This window comes from Apis mellifera, linkage group LG15 (assembly GCF_003254395.2).
Source record: "Apis mellifera strain DH4 linkage group LG15, Amel_HAv3.1, whole genome shotgun sequence".
Classification (NCBI taxonomy): Eukaryota; Metazoa; Arthropoda; class Insecta; order Hymenoptera; family Apidae; genus Apis; species Apis mellifera.
The window spans coordinates 671,476-694,583 of record NC_037652.1 but is presented as its reverse complement, the minus strand read 5'-3'; the positions used below and the strand labels follow the sequence as shown (position 1 = coordinate 694,583).

The following is a 23,108-nucleotide window of genomic DNA, read 5'->3' as shown; positions in this document are numbered from 1 at the left end:
TTAATATTCAATTGTTTGCGTTATGATATGATTTTATATTTAATTAGAAATTAATTTTTATTATTATTAGTTTTAATATTAAAATTTATTTAATTATAGAATTTTTTTAAATTAAGTATAATTTTAAAATCATGTGCAATTTTATTATTATTTAAATAAATTTTGTACTTCATACTTCAGAGAGTTAATATTGAAGCAATTTATAACAGATATTTGTTTCTGAAATTGAAAAGTTTTTTTGAGAAGTTTTGCAACTTTAATTTATTTTTCTATAATATTTGAAGAATAAAAATATAATTTATAAGCTTCTCTGTGAAATATAAATTTTTATTTCATAATAAAAATTATTATTTCAAATGCCATTAAGAATTTAAAAAATATTTTTAAAAAATCATAAAATAAATAATTTAAAAAATTACATATATATATTTTATTTTAAAAATTGGCATTGCAAAATCTTATATCTGTTTTTCAAAATATTAAGAAATTAATCTTAATTTCAAACAAATTTATATACTTTCTATATATTATTTTACTTTTTGTATATTTTATGTTTAATAAAAATAAAAAATAAAAAAAAAACAATTATTTTATACAAGATAAAATATAAATTAATTTAAAATAAAGATTTATGCAAACAAATTGCAAAATTTATTCAAGAAATAATTTATTTTCACATGACGTATTTATCAAATATTTAGTTATTTCAAATAATGATAGAAAATAAAAGACAACAAACAATAAAACAATACCAATTTTTTTTAATATTATAGAAATTTTATCTAGAATTAGTTTAAGAAATACGAATACCAATAAGTATTTTAAAAAAAGAAATAATTTAAATAATATAAATATAATTAAATAAATATAAATATAATTATCAATCTTTAAATAATAGAAATTCCGTATAGAAAAACATTTTTATATGTTGTAATAAAGTCTAAAAACAAATATCTAAATAGAAAATTAAAATATCAAATAATAAAAAATAATATAAAAAGAAATATAAAATATAAAATAATCTTTCTTTCAAATTAATATTCAAATAACATTATTTAAAAAAAACTTAAAAAAAAACTTAAGTTAAACTTAGCGTTAAATTTACACAGCGTTTTGAGAAATTCAAAATTACACTATTTTATTTTTTAAAATTATTTGAATATTAATAATTTATTTTTCAAATAATATAAACAAGTACTTACATATTTATGAACATATGTAAAGTAAATTGACATATTTGCAATTAATTATTTTATTTATTATTTCAAAGAAATAAATTATTTATTATTTGCTAATAATGCAAATTTCTGTTATTATTATTTTTTCTTAATATTGTTATTTCTTATTATTATTACTTAATATAAAAATTGTATATGTTATATATTTTGAATGTTATTTTAGAAACGAATTTTTTACGCAAAAATAAATGTTATTCCTTAAATAATTGATTCGTTAATTTATTATTTTGCCAAATATTTATCTATCTTATTTCTTTGAATTGATTAAATAAAAAAATATAATCTCAATTGAAATATGATAATAAATAAGTTTTTATTTAATCTTAATTTGAACTAAAATTAAACTTAGAATTAACATAAATTAATTGATATCAAACAAAAATTGTTTTCATTATTGATTTCATAATTTATAATTTTTAATTTGAATTTGGATTAAGACAGATTAGATTAATAACTTATAATAAATAACTGCACAGTAAAACTTTCATATATTATTTAGTATAATAACAATCTTGATTCTCAATATAAAAAATCATTAAAATTGGAGAATGGTATTTTTTTCTAATAAATTTACCTATATTTATCAAATAATAAATAATTTTTGAAATAATTTTTGAATTATTTGAAATAAATTTTATTTAAATTTACAAATAATCCGTACAAAAAAACAACATAATTCAAAAAATAAATGTCCGACTCTTGTAATAATATTCAGTAATATAATTAACATATTATTGATTGTCGGTTTGCTAATCGGCCTCTAGCAACGTTCAGTGACCGAACATCAGTTAATTGGTTTTTCTCACTTGTGTATACAAAAGGGATTGCAGGATGCCGGGGAAAGCAGCATATTGATTTAAGAGGTGCATTAAATGCAAAGGAACCCGTATCTGCTAATTTAACCGAGAGTAAAAATGAGCGGAAGAGATAAAGAGATGATAGAAATATAATTCAACGATTTCCGCGGAAAATGCATATGATCGAGATGGTGAAGGTGAATAATTAGTGCGCGATAAATCAACCGAAGTTTAATAGAAAATTTTCGTTGAATATTATCAGGTAATTGGATTGAGAATTATAATAATAGAAAAAATTGCTTAATAACTTTCATAATGAGCGATGAATCTGGTTGAAATTAAAATTGCTTGATGTAGGTGGAATACAAAGATAAAAAGAGTTGATAAATCATTTTCTTCTGAAATTATTAAAAAAGAAACGGATAATATACTATAATTTCTGTGACAAGATATTTTCAAATAAAAAAAATATATGAATTGTTTATTTTTAAATACGTGTTTACAATTCGCAAATTTGTTACAATTTCTAAAACTATAATTTATTAATTTTTCTATTATTTAATAATAAATAATAGATATTTTTCTTTTCTTTTAGATTTAGATTTTGATTAGTATTAATATGATAAATTGATTTTTTTAATTAATAATTAATCATCCTCTATACATCATAGATTCATTCTTTTTATTTTATTTATTCATCAAACTATATTATTCTAATATTTTAATAAATATTATATATAAATATAAAATTCTGAAATAGCATGTTTCGAAAAATTTTATAATTTAAAATCAATTTCCATTTAAAAAAAAGAAACTTAATATATTATTGTGCAAAACTAGAAAAATGACTATTAAAAAATATATCTAGTTATAGAAACTAAATAATACATGAAGAAACGATGCGATAATCTATATGATGTAAAGAGGTCGACGACATGTAAAGAAAGCGCAATCTATATGACATATGAAGGATGTCTAGTAATTCTAAGCAAAAAAAAAACTGAAATAGTTTCATTTTGTATAAAATCATTTCATCCATATAAACTTGAATGACTCCGTCATTATTTTGTATAAAATGTTACAATATATATATTTGATATATTAATAGATATATATTTTATATATGTTATATATTACTAAGTTATTATTATTTATTATTTATTTAACAAATTTTACATGAATTTTAACAATTTATGATATCATCTTAATACTTTAATAAATATTATATTAAAATGTTTAAATTAAATGCTACAATGCTATTATATTACATTATTAAATACTATTATATTAGATGTAAAATATAATATTTTACATGCAAAAATATAATATTTTTATATATTTTTTATGAAATATTTTATATATTATTTAATATATGATTAATATATTTACATTAAAAATATTTCAATTAATATAATATAAATATAACATTAATATAACTATTATTAAAATTTATATTATATATATATATATATATATAATATATATATATATGTATGTAATTAAATTATACAATTGCAACTTAATACGATATAAATAATTATTTAATTATAATTTAATTATAATATTTTAATATTGTAAATATAAATTTGATATAATAATTTTTAAAAACTATAATTACAAATTTTATCAAATAAAAAATATATTTAATAATAAAATATTGAAATATTTTCATAATTTTAATAATTAAAATAATTTTAATATTAAAAATCATTATCATAAATTTTCACCAAAATTTTTTAAAAAGAAATATATTTTGCCCTATTCAATATTAGTTATTTTAAAATTTAAACAAATCTAATATTAATCTCTTTTCTCATTAATTTTCTTCATTGGATAAATTTAAGAATTTACAAAGCGAAAGAAATCCAATATATTTTTAATCGATAAACTATTCCGTGCTTTTAAAAGGCAAATTTTTACATCCGTGTCGTAATGTTGATTAATGAACCAGCATATCCCGGTAATCTAATGACAATATGCTAGATTCGACTTGGCTTTTTTCTCCTTTTTCTTCTCTTTCTCTCTTTAGGCCACGAGCCTAAGAGCCTATCTTTGTCATAAAGTATGCGTTCGCAGCACATGATAATCGCGCGAGTTATCTCGTGACAGTTTAATCCTCCCCGAGGAAATTGAACGATGCTGCAAAGCACAAAGAAAAATTCTAAAGCTGTGGGACTAACATCCTATCTTAGTAAATGATTATAATCTTATTGCAAATGGAAATGCATTTGATTAGTTTTGCATCAGTATTCAAAATTTTCGACATTACATTTTTGATTATTATAATTTTCTGGTATCTGTTTTAATTAAAATATATTTTTTTTGTTTATCTATTAAAAATTTGGAATTAGTTTTTTTTTATAATTTCTAATTTTATTATTGATTGGAAATTAATATTATTTTATTAATAGTATTAATATTAACAAGTCATTTCATTTGCTTAAATAAAATGATAGAATTTTCTAATTTAACTTAATTTAATCTATTTTTTAAATATTTAAATTTTATTTCTCATAGAAATTTTTAACTTTTTTTTCATATTAGTTTCTAATTTTATTAATTAAAAATCTTATTATAGGTGTTAATAATAGGTTACATTTAGTTAAATAAATTCTCTAATCTAACCTAATTTATTAAATACTTAAATTTTATAGAAAATGAAATATCAAAATTTCTAATTTTTTTTCTTTTTTATTAATTTCTAATTTTATTATTAATGTTACATATATTAATGTATTAATTTACTTAATGTATTAATTTACTTAAATAAAATGATAGAATTTTCTAATAGTCTAATAATAATAAGTCTAATAGTTCTAATAATCTAATCTAACTATTTTTTATAAATAATAAATATTTATATATTTGATACTATGTATAATTTAAAAATTTCATTTATATCACAATATTTAAAATTTAAAAAAAAAATTTCATTATCTTTAATTTAATTTTTCCAATTAATGTTTTTCAAACTTTTAAATAGTATTTCGGAATCTCAGAAAATTGATTCTTCTGATCTTTAATTCTTCTTGAACTTTTTTTCTCAAAAGTCGTTCAAATTCTAAAAAAATTTAATATCTTTCCATATATATTCTTGATCTATTGGTCTACATTATATTAAATGTTCAACAAATTTTTTTTATATAAAATGAAAATAATAATAAAAATAAATATCTTGCAAAGAAAAATTGAAAAATTTCTATGTATTATTAATTAATATAATAAATAGAATTAATTTAATGAAATACGAACTACAAATTGTAACATAAAATACAAATTATAATATAAACTACAAATTACTATTGATACAAAAAAATTATAAATATCTTTTGTATATTTAATAATAAAATATTAAAATAAAATAATAATTAATAATAATTTATTATTAAATTTTTAAACAATAAAAATTTAACAATAAATTTTTATATATAAATGAATTAATAATTTCAATAATAAATTTTTATATCATTTACTTTTATTTTCATTTTATTAAATATCATAAATAATAAATTATGTTTTTTATTTATTAAATTAAATTGTATATTCATTATTAAATTTTGTAAATCATTTATTACGTAATAAAAATTGATATATTAAATTTTTATTGCGCATATTCTTTTTTTTATTTTTATTAGTATTTGATTACTAACTCATTAATTAGCTCAAATCTTAATGCTTATGTAAACAATATATTTCTAATATAAAGATTTATATAATAATAAATAAAATAATAATGTATATAATAATAATAATATAAAATCCATATTTTATATAGTTATGTAAATAACAATATATTTCCAATATATTATTTATTATGAAGAATATACATCTTATTCGAGAAAATATAATTGATTTAGGATACATTTGTATCATCAGAACAAACTGGAACTTGCTCAATAAGATAAATTGTTCTAATATAAATCTTGGTTGACATAAATCTATTAAGATTACAATTTCAAATATCGAATTATATAGATAAGATTTATATTATAATTTAATGCTAATATTTGATATTTACAAGCAAATATATATATTTTACAAATTCTGTATAATTATTGTATCAAAAAAAAATTAACATAAATATATATGAATAATTTTAATTTTGTCAAAATTATCTTTCATTTATTTCTTAAAATAATCAAATGTTTGATAAATAAATTATTTTAAAATAATTTATTCTTTAAATAAAATTCTAGAATTTATTTATATGTATTTTTATTTTAGATAAATTTATTTATTTTACTTAATAATTCTTTGTTTCTTTTATTCATTATTTTTATTCCAGAAATAAAAAATATCTTTTATATAAGATAAATATCATTAAAGAGCATTTCAAGTGCTATTATAAATCAATCGAAAACAGTTTTAAATAATCACCATGTCCATGAACCGTAGACTGGTTATACGTCAGCTGGTGACTGAACTCTGACGATCTAATGATAGAACTCGTTGCATGCGCATATAATCGCTCTTGAACCTGATCATAATAATAGAATTACACGATAATAACCGATAGGAAATGCGATCGTGCATTTGCTCATAGCTCCTTAAAGCGTCGATTATCGTTTTTATCATTTAGTATCTACCAGCTGTTCGCTGATTACGTGTATTCCATGCAAGAATATGAAACAATATAGTGAAAAAGAAAAGAGGGAGAAAAAAAGGGAGAGTGTCGAGGGCAGTTAATTAAGCGCACGAGCCAACGATCAAACGATGCGTTCGGATAACAAACGATTTTCTATCAGAGTGAATCATTGATTACTCATGGTCTGCAGAAAGACGATATACAGAAAACTCGGTGAAAAATGAAGAAAATAATTGAGATTTATAAAATTTTTAGGTAAAATTTACGAAAAATTTTATGAGCAATGTGTATTTTTATAAAACTGTTATTTTATTAAAATTAGAATTTTATTAAAATAATTTTAATTGAAGAATTATTGATTTATTAGAATATATATAATATAATTATTATTGTATTATTAATAGATTGAAAATGTATGAAATGTGAAAATATTCATACATTTATGTATATTTTTATAAAGAATTGGAAACAATTTGAATTAGAAGAATTTATTCAGAAAAAATAGATAAAAATGCAAATTAAAAATTTATATATTTGATATTAATTTAAATTATTAACATTTTTAATAGTTTGTAATTTAAGGAATAATAATTTATAATATTCTTTTTATTCGTATCCAAAGTTAATAAATATTTTTAAGTTAGTAAATATTTTTTTAAAGAAATTATTAATACTATTTTATTAATACTTTGTATTAAAGTAAAATAAAAATTTAAATAAAGTAAATATTTAGGAACAGAAAAACATGTTATATAAAATCTTCATTAATAATATTAAGAAATATAATATATAATAATAATATATAATAATAATATTAAGAAATATAATATATAATAATAATATATAATAATAATATTAAGAAATATAATAATAATATATAATAATAATATTAAGAAATATAAAAATAAAATTATACATATTTATAATCAATCAAAGATTGCTAAATCACTCTCAAATATACACGATGTATCTAAAAATACGAAAAAATTTATTATATATTTATTTTCTATATATTATACTTTCTTTTATAAATGGACAATAGAAGTTTTTGCATAGGAAGAAATTGAATTGAACTTGAAAATTATTAATAGAATTCTAGAAAATTGTAATTGTAATTGAATTGTAATTTATTTCTTATGAATAAAATATTTTATCTAAAAAAAGAAAGATGGATAGTTAAATTGTATAGCATAATTTTTTGTTATTATTTAAACTAATTCAAAATTTATCCAATTATCCTTTTTATTTGATATAAATTTAAAATAAATATGAAATCTTATAAAAGATGAAAAATATAATTCTGATTTTTATATTCTATAAACATATTATATAATATATATCTTTTAAAATCTACATTATATATTTTTAACATCTGAAATATTTATAATTAATTTATCATCTTTTTTTATTAATAATAATTTATTTTTATAATTGTTTTACTAATAATAGAATTAAATAAATTAATTAAAATCAGATCTCCGACTTATTTTGTTAAGTAGATATCGTTAACAAATGAAATAAATATTTAAAAATACTGAGATAATAAAGTAACATTAATTTTTCATTTATCATTGTAATCATTAATTTTTTATTTAATGAGTTATGTGCATAATTTCTTTTTTAAACTAATAAATATTCAGTTTTTATTTCTAATTATGAACTTCTGTAATTGAAAAAGAATAAATATTTGTATTATATTTGTATAATAAATATATTTAACTATTTCTTAATAATAAAAGATGATGTGTTTTTATATTTCAAATTCGAGTTCCATGTATTCCGAAGTTAAATCAATTTTCATCGAATTTTGATACAATTAATTTTTTTATTTTTATTAATTTCTAGCTTATAAACAATAAGAAAAGTTTTTAAATTAAATTTATTTAAATTTCATTTATTATACAAATTATATTATGTAAATCATTTTAAAAACATTCATTTTAAATCATTATTTGATATTTCTTTGTCATTATATATTCTCAAATATTTTTTAATATAATTTTTTATATACGTTTTAATAAGACATGTTTTTAACTAAAAAAATTTTTGCCTTTATATTGAAAAATTAACTTCAATATAAAAAATAAGGAATTTCAAGCGTCTTCAAACTGTGTTTTCTGTCTTCTCTCTATTTTCCATTTAATCCACTTCTATTCCAAAAATGATTCAATAATATCCTTCTCCGCTAAACACAAGTTAACAAATACATAACATTCATTAAATTTCACTTACAAAGGAAAATATACTCTTTGTACTTTTGGAAGTAGTCAGACACTAAGCATAAATTAGATATTGCATTTCTTGACGACGGATCATAAACCCGTTGAATGGTTGCTCTCGTTATAAGGCAAAGAAAACGTGAAACAGTGTGGCAGGTGCAGCCACCGTTGGTCGAATAATGGCGACGAGACGTAGAACTACATTATTTAAATTCTGCGAGTTCTGTCTGCTCGCAAATCGCATCCTCGGCCGAGTCAACCCCGCGGGAATCGAAGTTCCTCCGCCGTATTTCCACCGGATAGCGAGTTTTCTTTGGTGACGGCTTTGGGACCGGTGGTCGGCCGCTTTGAAGTTCTCCACGCACTGGCAATAAATTTCCGTGAAAAGAAGCTCTGTTTTCTTGTCTGTTCCGTGTTGCCACGGTGATTTTTTTTTTAACCTTACTGGCACAAAATCGTGCGAAAAATTGCAAGTATACTGAAGACGCGATGAATATTGTTCAAATGAAAATAATTAAAATAAATTTGAAGATGAAGAAACAGAAGGAAAAAACGGATATCCATTTTAATTAATAAATGTGAATTATTTGTAAATTATTGTGTAAAAAAAATGAATAAGAATTGATTAAGAATGGTTTCGAAAGTGATACATAAGTAATGATGAAATTTGAGATACTTCGAATCGTTTCAAATTTATTTATTTTTATATTATATGAAAAATTCAAATCATTTTGAATATGATTCAAAGATCAAAACTTTTAATAAATTTTTTTGAAATTTTTAAGTTACAATAATGTTTTGAAATTCTTACAATTAAAGTAATAAAAATAATAAGATATTGAATATTCATTGCGCTATCACAATTCTTAAGATTTTCAAGACATTCAAAACAGTTAAGACTTTCAAAACTTTTTAAAATTTTTGAAATGATTTAAATTTAATAATTTAATAATTTGATATACAATTCAAAGTATTTGAAATCATATCATGAAGATACTATTAAAGTCTCATTAAAGACTATTAAACAGTTTGAAGCAATTTAAATTATAGTTGCTGATAATATAATAGACACTTTTACGAATAGTGCAATTGGCTAACAAATATTTTCGTGAATTGTTCACTGCTAAAAACGCGCTGTAAAATAATTAGTGTTTCTATAAATAAATATATAGAAATCATATTATGATGACATATATTTTTTTAAATGAAATTTGAATTTTTAAATAATTTTTAATTATAATTTTTGCATGATCGATGTAATTTCTCATTGTTTTCTACAAAATTATTAAGTTATTTATTAATTGCATATAAAATAATAAAGTAACTAAATATTAATTATTCGTTGCAATAATTTAAATTAAATGAATATTTAGATATATTCACATATATTTAATTCTTAATTAAATTTGAATATATTCTATTTTAATATTATTGCAATTTAAATAACTGTTTCAATATTGATATTTATAATTAATATTTATATAATGGAAAATTATTATTTAAATATTTGGATCTAAATTGACTAAACATCTGAGTAGCTAGATATTAACTAATTGAATATTCAATTTAAATCAAGTGGATCAAGAATATTTACTCACCACAGATACGAGTTGCATTAAAGATTCTATTACAATTTACAATTAGCCTGTTGAAGAGATATCAATAAGAAAAAAACGAAGAAAGAAAAAAAAAGTATTTATTTATTTCATTTTTGGATAATTAAATATGCATATATTATTCCCAACAAAATAGATCCAAATATTAAAAATATTAAAAATAGATATATTATTGATATTTGAATAATAATATTTAACAATATTCAAATTAAAATATTAAAATATTCAGATATTCAGTTGGATCTACTTTTAATGAATATATAGAATGAATCAATAACTATTATTTAAAATTTCTATTGATCATATCATGTTTTAAATGAATTATGTATTTTAAGAAATACATCAAATGAATGCAATCTAATTTTTTTATATCTTATTTTTTATAGCGATATTGGATCATCTTGAAATACATTGATATTGAAAAAGATAAATTCATTTGAGATATAAAAAAAATCAAATTGCATCGATTCAATATATCCCTTAAAAATTATATGACACATTAAAAAATAATTTGATATACTCAGTAAATATAAATTTCTATATATTAATAATTCTTATTAATTCATCTCATTATTTAAATATAATGTATATTTAAGATTAGAATATCAATTCATCCAAATAATAATAAGAGAATAGTAAATTGTTCTCAAAAGGTTTACTCTCAATTTATTTTTATACATTAAATATTTAATCCTGAGCTTGTGTTAGCGAATTCATTAATAAATAAAACCATCTAGTAAATCTTGAACTGTTTCATTAAAGTATTTTATTCCATATTCCAATTTCTTAAAAAAATTACTTGCTTTTTTATATTTTTGATAATAAAAATTGCTAATAGGAATCGCTTTTAATTTAAAAATATTTTTACAATTTAGTATATTTAAAAGTTTATTATTATATTATATTATTTATTTAATATATTAAAAATATATTGAAATTTGTAATGCTAATAAAAGACTAAGAAGAAATGCTAAGAAGATTTTTTATAATGAGGAAATAATTAGTGTAATTATAATTAGTTACTATATAAGATTAAAAGATACATTTATAGAAGAGAATATAAATATTATGCGAGCATCAATAAAAATTATTATTTTCTGTAAATCTTTTTTATGGCGATTATAAGAATCTATCATAAAAATTTTGGATAGAAAACAATGTAATTATAAATGAAATATGATTTTTTATTTATCTTTATATGCATATACAATGTTTTTTAAGCTTTTCTGAAATATGAATACGATTTTACAATAATCAAATAATTTGTTATCTCTTTATTTTTCATAATAAAAACATATTGTTAATAAGGTAAAGTATATAACTATAACTACATAAGAATTTTATTTTTATACTATTCAAAATTCTTCAAATAAGCTCCAGTAAAAATTAAAAAAATTTATAAGATTAAGATCATAAAGATTATTAAAAATTATAACTATAAAACTAAACTAACTTACAATTAAAATATTCAATATGATTAAATATGAATCTTGCTGAAAATTTTTACTTTATAATATATTTAAATATAATAAATATTTTTTATGTATATATTAATAATATATGTAATATATAATAATGTCCGAATAACTATCACAAAACTGGCGCATAGTCATTCAACGAGTTAAATATTCTGAGAATTATTATTGAGAGTTGAATATATTCTTTCTTGATTTCGTTTGCTTTTATTATGAGAAACAAGCGAGAAAAATATTGCATATGAATGAAATAGAAAAAGAATGTTTGTGTTTTTTTACGATATTTTAAGTTTCCAAATACATATATATGTGTTAAAAACTAAAGTTTCAATTCCAAGTACTATTAGTAAAAATAATTCTATGATAGTTAATCGAATGAAAAGAGTGAAGATTAACCAAGCATTATTATTATTAATTACAAATATTACAAATATTTTTATTTTATAAACACTTGTGACCTCTTTTAAAATTGTTTAGAAATTCATGATGCATAAAGTATTTTCAAAATGTTTCATCCATATATCATTAATTTTTGAACTATAAATATTGTTACAAAAATTAGTATTTTTATTTATTTATTTTTATTTTTAAAAATTTCAGTTTCTATTCCAGTTTCTATAGTCCAGAATTAACAAATTTTTGTATTTATTAATTTTACTCGCAAACAGCAAATCGGAATCGAAAACAATTTTCAAAAGAATTATATAAAATGATTCGTGATTGATAGATTCAGATAGATTTTCTAAAGTAGAAATTTCTAAAGCTTTAGAAGTTTTTTAAGAAAAAACGTACTTAAAGAATGGTTTGCAAGAACTTCGAAATTAACATGATTTCGAAGTTTGAAATTTCGTCAGAGTCTATATGAGATTGCACATTTTCTTATTATTAAAGATAATAGTTCTTATGAGAAAAGAAAAAAAAAATATACAACAAAAAAATAGAGGAAAAAAGATTTATATTTATTTAAGTTTTACTTCTTTATCTTTTGTAAATTTTTTTAAATTTGAAATAAATATTTTTGATATTCTAATTTCTTATTTTTAATTTTTAAATTTTTAATATATATATATAATATATTGAAAACTATATATTAATAATTAATATATGAGAATTAATTAAGATAATATAATATAAATATATTATTATATAAATATTATATAAATTATAAATATTTATTAAAATTTATCAATAATATTTATTAATAATATATAAATAAAAATTCAAAAATTAACACTAATAGATATTAAATAAGTATTATTATGGATTTATTACAAAGCATTTACTTTTTAAATTTATAATTATAATAAAAAATACAATCAATTATAATTATAATTCTTGTTTCATAAGCAAATAAAATTTAAGCAAATTCTGATTAAATACAAAATTGATAAATAATTTTAAATATATAAAATATTAGAAAAAATAATATACATCAATATAATACAAGTAATATACATAAACAAATAAAAACATTTTAATGTTATGGACAAAATATAAAATTTAAAATATATACAATTTACGAGAACATTATTTTGATCATTATTTTAACAGCCATAATTAACTTTACAATCTAAAATTTTTATCTTTTATTTATTTCAAATTAGTTTATATATTTATCAAAACATCAAGGTTATAATTAATTAAAAAAATTTAGAATATACTTTATCTTTTTTTAGTGATATTTTAATTACAATATTATAATAACAATTATTATATAATTCACAATAGCAACATCTATTTATATTAATAAAATTTGAAAATAAAAATGTAATATTATTAAATATTTTTTTTTAGTTATTTTTTTTTAATCAAATAATTTGAAGTTTAATTATATATATGATGACTTTTTAATATATGATTAAATTAAAAATTAAAATAAATTAAAATAAATATTAAAATATATGCAAAAAAAGTACCATTTCTTGATTTCAATGATTTTTTAATATATTATCATGATTATCATATTGAATAGTGTTGTGAAGTCGCTGATAGTTGTTTATTAAAAAATTACTAACCTAACTCAAATCCAATATAAATCATGAAATTAGAAATTAAATAAATTTTTATTTGACATTAATTAATTTGTTAATTTTAAATTTAATTTCACTTACAATTAAAATTAAATAAAAATTCATTTAAGTGCCGATTTAATGATTTGCATTGGATTTGGACTAATTTTTTTATTTCTGTAAGATGATCGGCCATCAATTGTAATAATAAAACCAACCTGACTTTTCGAAAAAAAAAAGTAAATTTTTTCGAAGAAAAGTTTTTATTAATAACTTTTTAATAACTGCTAAATAAAATCTTCATAATACTATTCAAGGTAATGATCTTAATAATATATTAAAAAGTCATCATCGGATGATATTTATTTGTAAATAATTATCGAAAGTTTTAGCTTTCTAAATATAATCTTTTCGGAAATGTTATTTTTCATTATTTTACATTTAATTCATTTCAATCAACATATCTATTATCTATTATATATCCAATTATCATTCTAACTCAAAAGAAAAAAAATAATCTATTTTCTCACAATACTTTAATCTTCTATTTTAATCCAAAAAGAAGGAAATACTTTATTTGAGATAATAAATAATTTATTATTCCAAAATACAATCTTTAAATACGAAAAATTACATTTTAAATAAGATATTGATATCATTTCTTTAGATCCTGCAATAAAAGCTCATGTTCGTCGGTTATTGTCACCTGGACAACCGGTATGTGACGAAACGGATTCATCGAAGATATCTCTCGAGGCAACAACACCTGCGAATAACCCTAGAACAGTGTCGTCTGGCAACGGAGAGGGCACGGAACTAAGGAAACCTGGAACGCCAGAACTTCCGGGAGGTTCGCCACAGGAACCAACTGGAGCGACACAATATGCGACCAGAAGCAATGGATCCTATAGTGATGCCTCTGGCTCCTCCGAGTTAGAAGCACTACTTCCACCAATGGATAGTTTCAAAGAAGAGGAACGCGCACAATGGGAGCCGCTTTCCGGTGACAAGTTTTCCAGACAGAAGAACACGCCTAGGTATGTGACAATGAAATTTTTTTTTTTTTATTAAGAAAAAATGTTTAACTGATATTATTGATTTTTTTAAATAAATCTTTTTTTTGTTCTTAAGATTATATTTGTTCAAAGAGATTACAGAAATATGAGATAAAATATATATAAAAAAAGCATGAAAGTTTTGATTATTTGATTTGATATATTGAAAGAAACAAAATAGAAATTACAATGATTTTTTATTATAGGCATTATTTAATATTAATTTTTATTTAATATGTTTTTTTTTTCATTATAATAGGAAATTTATATATATATATATATATGCTTAAATAGAATTTTTTCTGGCTTATTTTTTAATTTTCAAAAAATTAATGAATGTAAATTATTGGTATAATAATAATTTTAGAATATAGATACAAAAATAGATATTTGAAATATATTTTTGATTGTTATAATAACGAAAGCAAAATGCAATCATTTGCAAATTTATAAACTTAAAAAAAAATTATAATAAAAAAATTTTATATATATATAAAAAAAAATTTTTTTTTAAAAAAATCAAAATTTGCTATTATGGATTTAATATTTACAAATTCATACGTGATTATGCAAAATAAAATTTATATAGATAATTAATATAAAACAAGATAAATTATGATTTTGTTATTTGATTTGATATTTATACATCATTAAAAACTTATTTATTAATATTTTAACATTGTTTTAATTTATTTTTATTAATTTTTATTGTATTGTATTACTATTATATTGTATTACTATTGTATTATTTTACAATACACTTATTTGATTTTAATTTAGAAAAAACAAATAATTTTTAATAATAACTTTTTTAAGGTATCTATATATTATATTTATGTTTATGTCATTTTTTTCATATGAAAATTATTAAAATTATTTACTTGATTTCATTATTTATCTAAAATTTTCTATATAATATATAGCAAAATACAAAATAGAAAGAATATCTCATATTTTCTTATTATAATTTTTAAGAAATTTTAGAAAGAGATTAGATTCTCTATTAAATAAAAATTTTATTTTTATGACACATATGAGAATATTGATGTTATTTTAATTTATTGTTATTTTTTAAAAAATATGAACATAATATTGAATTTATTTAAAATATTCAATATTATTATTATGTGATTAATGATTGATTATAATATCACACATATACAATTGTAATATTATTATTTTATGATTAATGATTAATTCTAAAAGTTCTAAATAAGTTCTCTAAATAATATTCTCTGAAGAATTAAATTTTTTTATTGTTATATATTTATATATTTATATATATATTTAAACTTTTTTTTTTCAAATGTTTCTATTTTTTGTGTGAAAAAAAATATTGTATATAACGTATAAAAGATAACGTATTGTATAAAAGATAACAAATTATTTATCATTATATTCAATGTAGAAGCTAAAAAAAAAAACATTTAAAACATAATAGATTATCAAAAGCAAAGCAAAATTGTCATAAAAAATTATATTTACAAAAACATTTAATTATTGTATTATGTCATTAAAAAATTGTAACAATAAAGTTCAGTATTATTTATAAATATAAATAAATTAATACAAATTAAAAAAATATATATATCTTGATTAAAAGATCTTGATTAAAAAGCATACTTATGATATATTTTCTAAAAAATATTTTTCAAAATAAATATAAACAAAAGAATGATTTTCAAAAAATCATTTGTTTAGAATTTCATGTCATAAATGATTCATGGATCATAAATTTATGATTTTATATTATACAATTAGGATTTTTTGAATGTAAAACTTTTATTGAGTAAAATATAGAATTCAAAATGAAATTATATTTTCTAAAATTAAGTAATTTGAATTTATATATTATTTATCTATCTTAATATTATATTTTTCAATATTTGTTAAAATATAATTCTCTTATATGTATAATAGCTATATAAATATATGATTTTTCCTTTCTTTTCATAATAAAAATGCATTTTTAATAGGATAAAATAAATATAATATTTTATTTTTAGGAATGTAAATTGTGCATACACTGCCTAATAAAAATATTAATGAAATATTAAAAATTTTAAAAATATCCTTACTTGGAAATAAATGGCGAATATTTCATAAATAATTAAAAATGAATAATTTTTCAAAAAATATTATATTTTGGGAATCGCTAATCCATTGATTCAAAAAATGCAATATTTCTATGATTTCAATTTTTTAAATTTTTATAACTTTTCTAAGAAAACAAATGAAATTTCTAGTATTTTTTATATTTGAATACGCGTAAAAAAAAAACAAGTAAAATCAACTAACCGAAGTTCGACCAAATGGGCCCAGGTTTGAAGCGTATATGATGACCGGTGACCTAATGTTGAACCTGTCGCGCACCCAGCAAAGCAGCAGCCTGCTCCCGAAGCACCAGAAGAAGGTCGATTCCCTGAGGTACAACAATCATCACACCCACCATCACCATAATCACCACAATCACCATCATCATAACTCGGTACCCACCAGTCCTAACGAGATGCTGGGCCATCACCGTGCTTACAAGTGTACCGGTTCGAATTCGGCCAGCACCTCACCGGTCGGGATCAGCAAACGTGAAAGCGGCCAGTGTCCGGGCCAGAGCGATAATAGCAAACAAAATACCGCGAGTTTTGGTTATTCGAGCGGTTTCGTCCGCACCTCGCGCTCCGAGGACCACTTGCAATTCCAAAAGGATCCGTCGATGAGCGCGGTGGACATTGACATTGACGATGACGTCACGTCCAGCCTAAACACCCTGTTGGACACGAGGCCTGACAGCGGCCAAGGTTTGTCCAGCGAGAGGATCGTCTGGACGTACAACGCGCCGGTCAGCTCGCCATCAGCCTCGGAGCGCACCTCCTGCTGCCAGAATGGCAGCTCTTCGCAATCCTCGTCGAGTAGCTCCTCGACCGAGGGAACTAGTCCCCAAAGATCCTTATCGCCAACTTCCCCTACCTCGGTCTCGTCCTCCGTCATGTCCTCCAATTCTGGATCCCGTAGGTTCCCACCGCCGGTACCCACGGGCACCACACCGTCAGCCCTGGGACCCTCCGGCGACGGAACCGCATCCTCGGCCTCCGGCCTTCATCCCACCAACGGTGACCTCAGCCAGTCCGAGGCGATCAGCAACATGTCCAGTCCCGACTACAACGACGAAGAGACTATGGACATACTGAGTGCACGCGATATCATGATGGTCAGTGATCCGAGTGACAGTGACTCGACGATACTCGCCAGCGAACCACCTCAGAGGAGGTTGAAGGCAGCTGCTGCGGCCACCGTGCAACAAACGTCGAACGTTTATGCATCAGCACAGGAAAATACCGAGCATAGGATAGTGATACAGGTGAAGGGGCCGGACAAGGACATTGCGGTGGCGAGGAATACGAGTCCAAGGCAGAACAGGAGACGGGGAAATCTCGGTAATCCGGAACTCGTAGCCACGTCCACCGCACAGAACATCGTGCAACGTCCGCCCAGCAATAACACCGCTGGGAACGTTACGCCTGAATTCGTTGGGTATCAGGTACGAAATTTAACTTTCATTTGAATCTTTAGATTTTTCTTAAGAATTAGTCACAGACGGAATATTGAAAATTTTAGAACTCCTTCAGAAAATTTGATCTTTTGAAAAAATTAATAATTATAATTAATAATTATAATTAATTAAATTAATAATTAATAATTTTTCATGAAATAAATATTCTTTGCAAGATAATTTTATTCGAAATTAATAATTAAAAAAAATATTTCATTTAAATTTTTGGATTTTTTTTAAAAATTAATAAAAATAGAATACTGGAAAATTTAAAATGTTTTGTGAAGAAATTTAATTCGTTATAAAATAAATATTTTTTACGAGAAAAGTTACTTAAAGAAAGAAAATGAATTAAAAATCAAGATTTCGAAGTTTTCATGATTGATATAGTCATTACAATTTAAAACTTGTGAATAAATTATATTCAAAAAGAATATTTTTCAATATTTCACTAATATTTTTTTTTTATATGACCAATACTTGAAAACATCAATTTGTAAATTGCAAATTATCAATTTGTAAATTGCAAATATTCTAAAAAAAATGATTGTTAGAAATTAAAGTATTCTATATTATAAATTCATTTTATAAAATAAATGTCATTAACTCAAAAAATTTGAATATTGGTTAAAAAAATATCAAAATTTGCTATAAATGATTGAAATGAATATAAATGTTTTATGATTTTTTTTTAAATTTTAAGATACTTCTTAAAATATATCATAATAAAATAATTGATGATCACGAAAAAAAATTGAATAATAGATAAACATGTTTTTTGTATTTATTTCAAAGTTCAGATGTTGATATATTTATAAACAAGATTAATTTTTTTATTTTTATCAAATTTTTTTATATATGTATATTTAAAAAACATAAAAAATAAAAAAATTACAAAAATAGTCAGAAAGTTATCTATTCATTTATATTATGACTTTAGTGACCATTTTTCTAGCACATTCAATGAAAATTAATTATTAATTTGTAATTTTATCTTCTTATCTTCATTTATTAATATATATTAATATAATTAATAAAATAAATTCGTTCATGAAAAATAACAATGGCCCGAAAATTTTGATTTTAATGAATGATTATATGTATATAGAGTATAATAAGTTAAATTAATTTTTTTTGTTGATGAAAAACCTTTTCAACAAAATGAAATCAATCTTCAAAGTTTCATTATATTTTCATTTGAATACATTTTTTTTTATAAAAAAAATTTTTTTATAAAAAATGATAGAATTAAATTCTAAACATTTTATTGTACCATATAAAATTATATTTAAAAAAACAAAAATGCATTCCAATTTTGATTTCATCTCCATTGTGTTCTATATATTTATGAACTTTCATTAAAAATAAAAATTGTTCATTAATATATCATTAAAAAATATTTAAATATTTATAAATATTTTCGTGAATTGTATATAACAATAAATATGCTCGAATCATTAAATTTTTCAAACTAATGATATTCATTTCAGTTATAAATAGATAAAATATTGTGATTCCTTTCCAATGCATAGTTATTTTTTCAAAATTAATTAGTTATCTTAATTAGTTATCTTAGTATCTTTTCTTATTTTTAAGAATTAATAAGAATAGGATATGAGAAATTTCAAAATTCTTTAAAGTTTCAAAAATTTCAAATCAATAATTTAGTTTACTGGAAAAACAAAATTATTAAAATTATCAAAATTATTAAAATTTTTTCTCAATAAAATAGATAATTCTTAGAAAAAGAAAGGAAAAAATTAATAAATTTCCAAATTTCGAGAATTTTGAAATCTCATAATCTCAAATTATTTTGAATTTAACATTCATTTCTAATTTTTGATAAATTTATTTAATTTAAATATTGAAATATATAATGAATTTGAACTAATAAAATTTTTTTCGTTAATTAATTTAATTTTTTCGTTAAAATTTCATTCGTTATAGAAATCTTGAACAATTTCCAAGGAAATTTTCATTGAAATTTTCATAAATAAATTACTTTTGGGAAATTTCAGAATTTAATCATGATATCAAAAATTTGATAGCTAAATCAATGTTATAATATATTTAAAAAAAAAATAGAATATTCTTCTTCCTCTATATTTTATATATATTGTATGTATTTTAAATTCTAGGAATTGAAAGAGAGTGAAGATGAGAATGAAGCTCTAAATATTGGAAATTACGAAGATAAGCACGCGTCGCCACCACAATCTGCAGATGAGGAAAGCGATATTGAAAGTTTACACAGCTTTCATTATAGTCCAAAAGCAGTGGACTTGCCATCAGCCGTTCGATTAGCCAAAAGACTATATTCCTTAGACGGTTTCAAAAAGTCTGACGTCTCTAGACATCTTAGCAAAAAGTACGTAATATTTATTTAATTAAAATCAATTTTTATCAGTTTAGATAATTAGTTAAATCAGATTAGAATCGATTCGATGGATTTGTCAGTTGTTTAACTAGCCAACTATATTATTTCTTGGATAACTTCAAAAAGTCTAACATTTTTAAATAGCAAATCTTAGTAAAAAAAAAAAATATATATATAATAGTATTTGCTTAATTGTGATATTTACTACTTTAAATAGATTAGAGATAGAGAGATTAGATTAGATTCGTTCAAAGGATTTATCCCAGTCGTTTAATTGGTCAAAAGATTATATCTTAAACAGCTTCAAAAAGTCTGATGTCTTTCGATATCTTAATGTATAACAGTATTTGTTTAATTATGATTATCTTTGTTAAGTAAGAATATATTTCTTATGGCTTCAAAAAATCTGACGTTTCTAAATATCTTATAATAATATTTATTTAATTGTACATATTTTTATCAGTTTAAATGATTCTATATTTATATCAATTATTTAAATATTACATGTAGAGTAAATTTTTTGATTTTCATTTTTTTGATGAAGATTTAATGATTTGAAAATTTTTGAATAATTTGAAGATATTTTGTAACTTTTCTTTTTGTATTATTTTGTATTGTAAGATTTATAAAATGATTCCTATTATTCTTTTATGTTCATTTTTTTAAAATAAATTATTAAAAAATAAAAATTATTAATTAAATAAATTTTTTTATTATTTTACTTATCTATTCTTAATTTTTTATAATATAGAAATTAATATTTTAGCATAAAAAGAAAATCTTTTATTAACTTTATTAACTTTTAATTAATTATTCTTTTTTAATACTTTATATATCTCTATTTATTATATTTATATTTTATTTTATATTTTTTGCTTAATTTTAAAAAAGAAATTTATAACTAGAACGTTTATTAATTTCTTCTTTTATAATAAAATATTTCTGTATCTTTTCAATGTTTCATGTATCTTTTCATTTATTAAAAATCAGCATTGCAAAACTGAAAAGTTATGTAATACTTTCTCTGCATAAAAGTAATTGCAAATACTGCGGTAACTCTATAATTTATAGAATCTATAACTTAACTGACAAAAGTAAAACTTTCTCTGAGTTAGATTGAAAAAAAAAGATAGAGGAAGTTATAAAATAATTGCAATTTTAAATAACCGTGACGATCTCTTAATCTATGGAACTTTTAGTTTGATTGAACAAAAGTGAAATTTCTCCGGAAAATTAAGATCAAGAAATGAAATAAATGATAGAAAAAGTTGTAAAATATTTCTAATTTTCAATCAATTAATATAGAATATAATATAAAACTTTTATAATTAAGTTAATTAAATTTGTATGAGAAAAAGTAAGTAAAATATATTTTACAATTAATTAAAAATATTATATGATATTAGAAAACAATGAAAACTAATGTACCATCATTTATATGCTTAGTCAAGCATATTAAAGATTTCGTTTTTAATTGATCAACTTATATTTATATTTTTACTTTTGTTCAAAAGTTTAAAAATATTTTCTAATAAAACTTCACTATCAAGAAATGCATTTTAATTGTACACAATTTTAAATAAAATTATAATACATTAATCTCTTTATGGTAAGATATATTACATTTATATATAATAATGATTTTTTTAATTTTTATTAATTTTTCAGAAAATATAGAAAATTTTTATAAATTTTTCATAAAAATATAAATATTCAAAGATTTTTATCTAGATATATATACAAAATATATTTCTATATATTAAAATATCTTTAGAAATTCAATTTTAAAGATCAAAACAAATACAAAAGTTAATATATTAAAATTTTAGTTAAGGTTTATTTATATAAGTTATAAGCAATAAATTCACGTTAGATAAAATAAAATAGAAATAGAATAAGATTACTTTGAAATAGAAATAGAAATTTAGAAATAAAATAGAATAGAATAGAATAACTTTATCTCCATTATACTATTGCTTTATTCTATTTCTTCATATAATCTAATTAAATAAGCATTAATAACTTATTATTAATAAATTATTAATAAATAAATAATAATTAATAAAAATCAATATTTTTATATATCAGCTTTTGCGTTTGTTTTGATCTGAAGAACTGATCCACGAATACATTTCTCGCATAATGTAAATAGTAGTGAAACATTATTTCATTATTTCCAAGTACTTT

The 23,108-nt window shown here is 20.3% G+C and overlaps 1 protein-coding gene across 6 annotated transcripts in view; it reads left to right on the top strand.

The window, feature by feature from the left end:
* LOC411463 (PH and SEC7 domain-containing protein 2) overlaps window positions 1-23,108 on the top strand; it is a 139,999-nt gene that overhangs the window by 106,912 nt on the left and 9,979 nt on the right. For all 6 annotated transcript variants that reach the window (XR_003306153.1, XM_026445494.1, XM_026445495.1 and 3 more), the window contains exons 4-6: window positions 14,607-14,976; window positions 17,317-18,532; window positions 20,683-20,912. Coding sequence is in view for 5 of the 6 variants with exons in the window: in XM_026445494.1 (XP_026301279.1) it covers window positions 14,607-14,976; window positions 17,317-18,532; window positions 20,683-20,912 (1,816 nt within the window). In the remaining variant the exon portion in view is untranslated. The remainder of the gene's footprint in view (window positions 1-14,606; window positions 14,977-17,316; window positions 18,533-20,682; window positions 20,913-23,108) is intronic.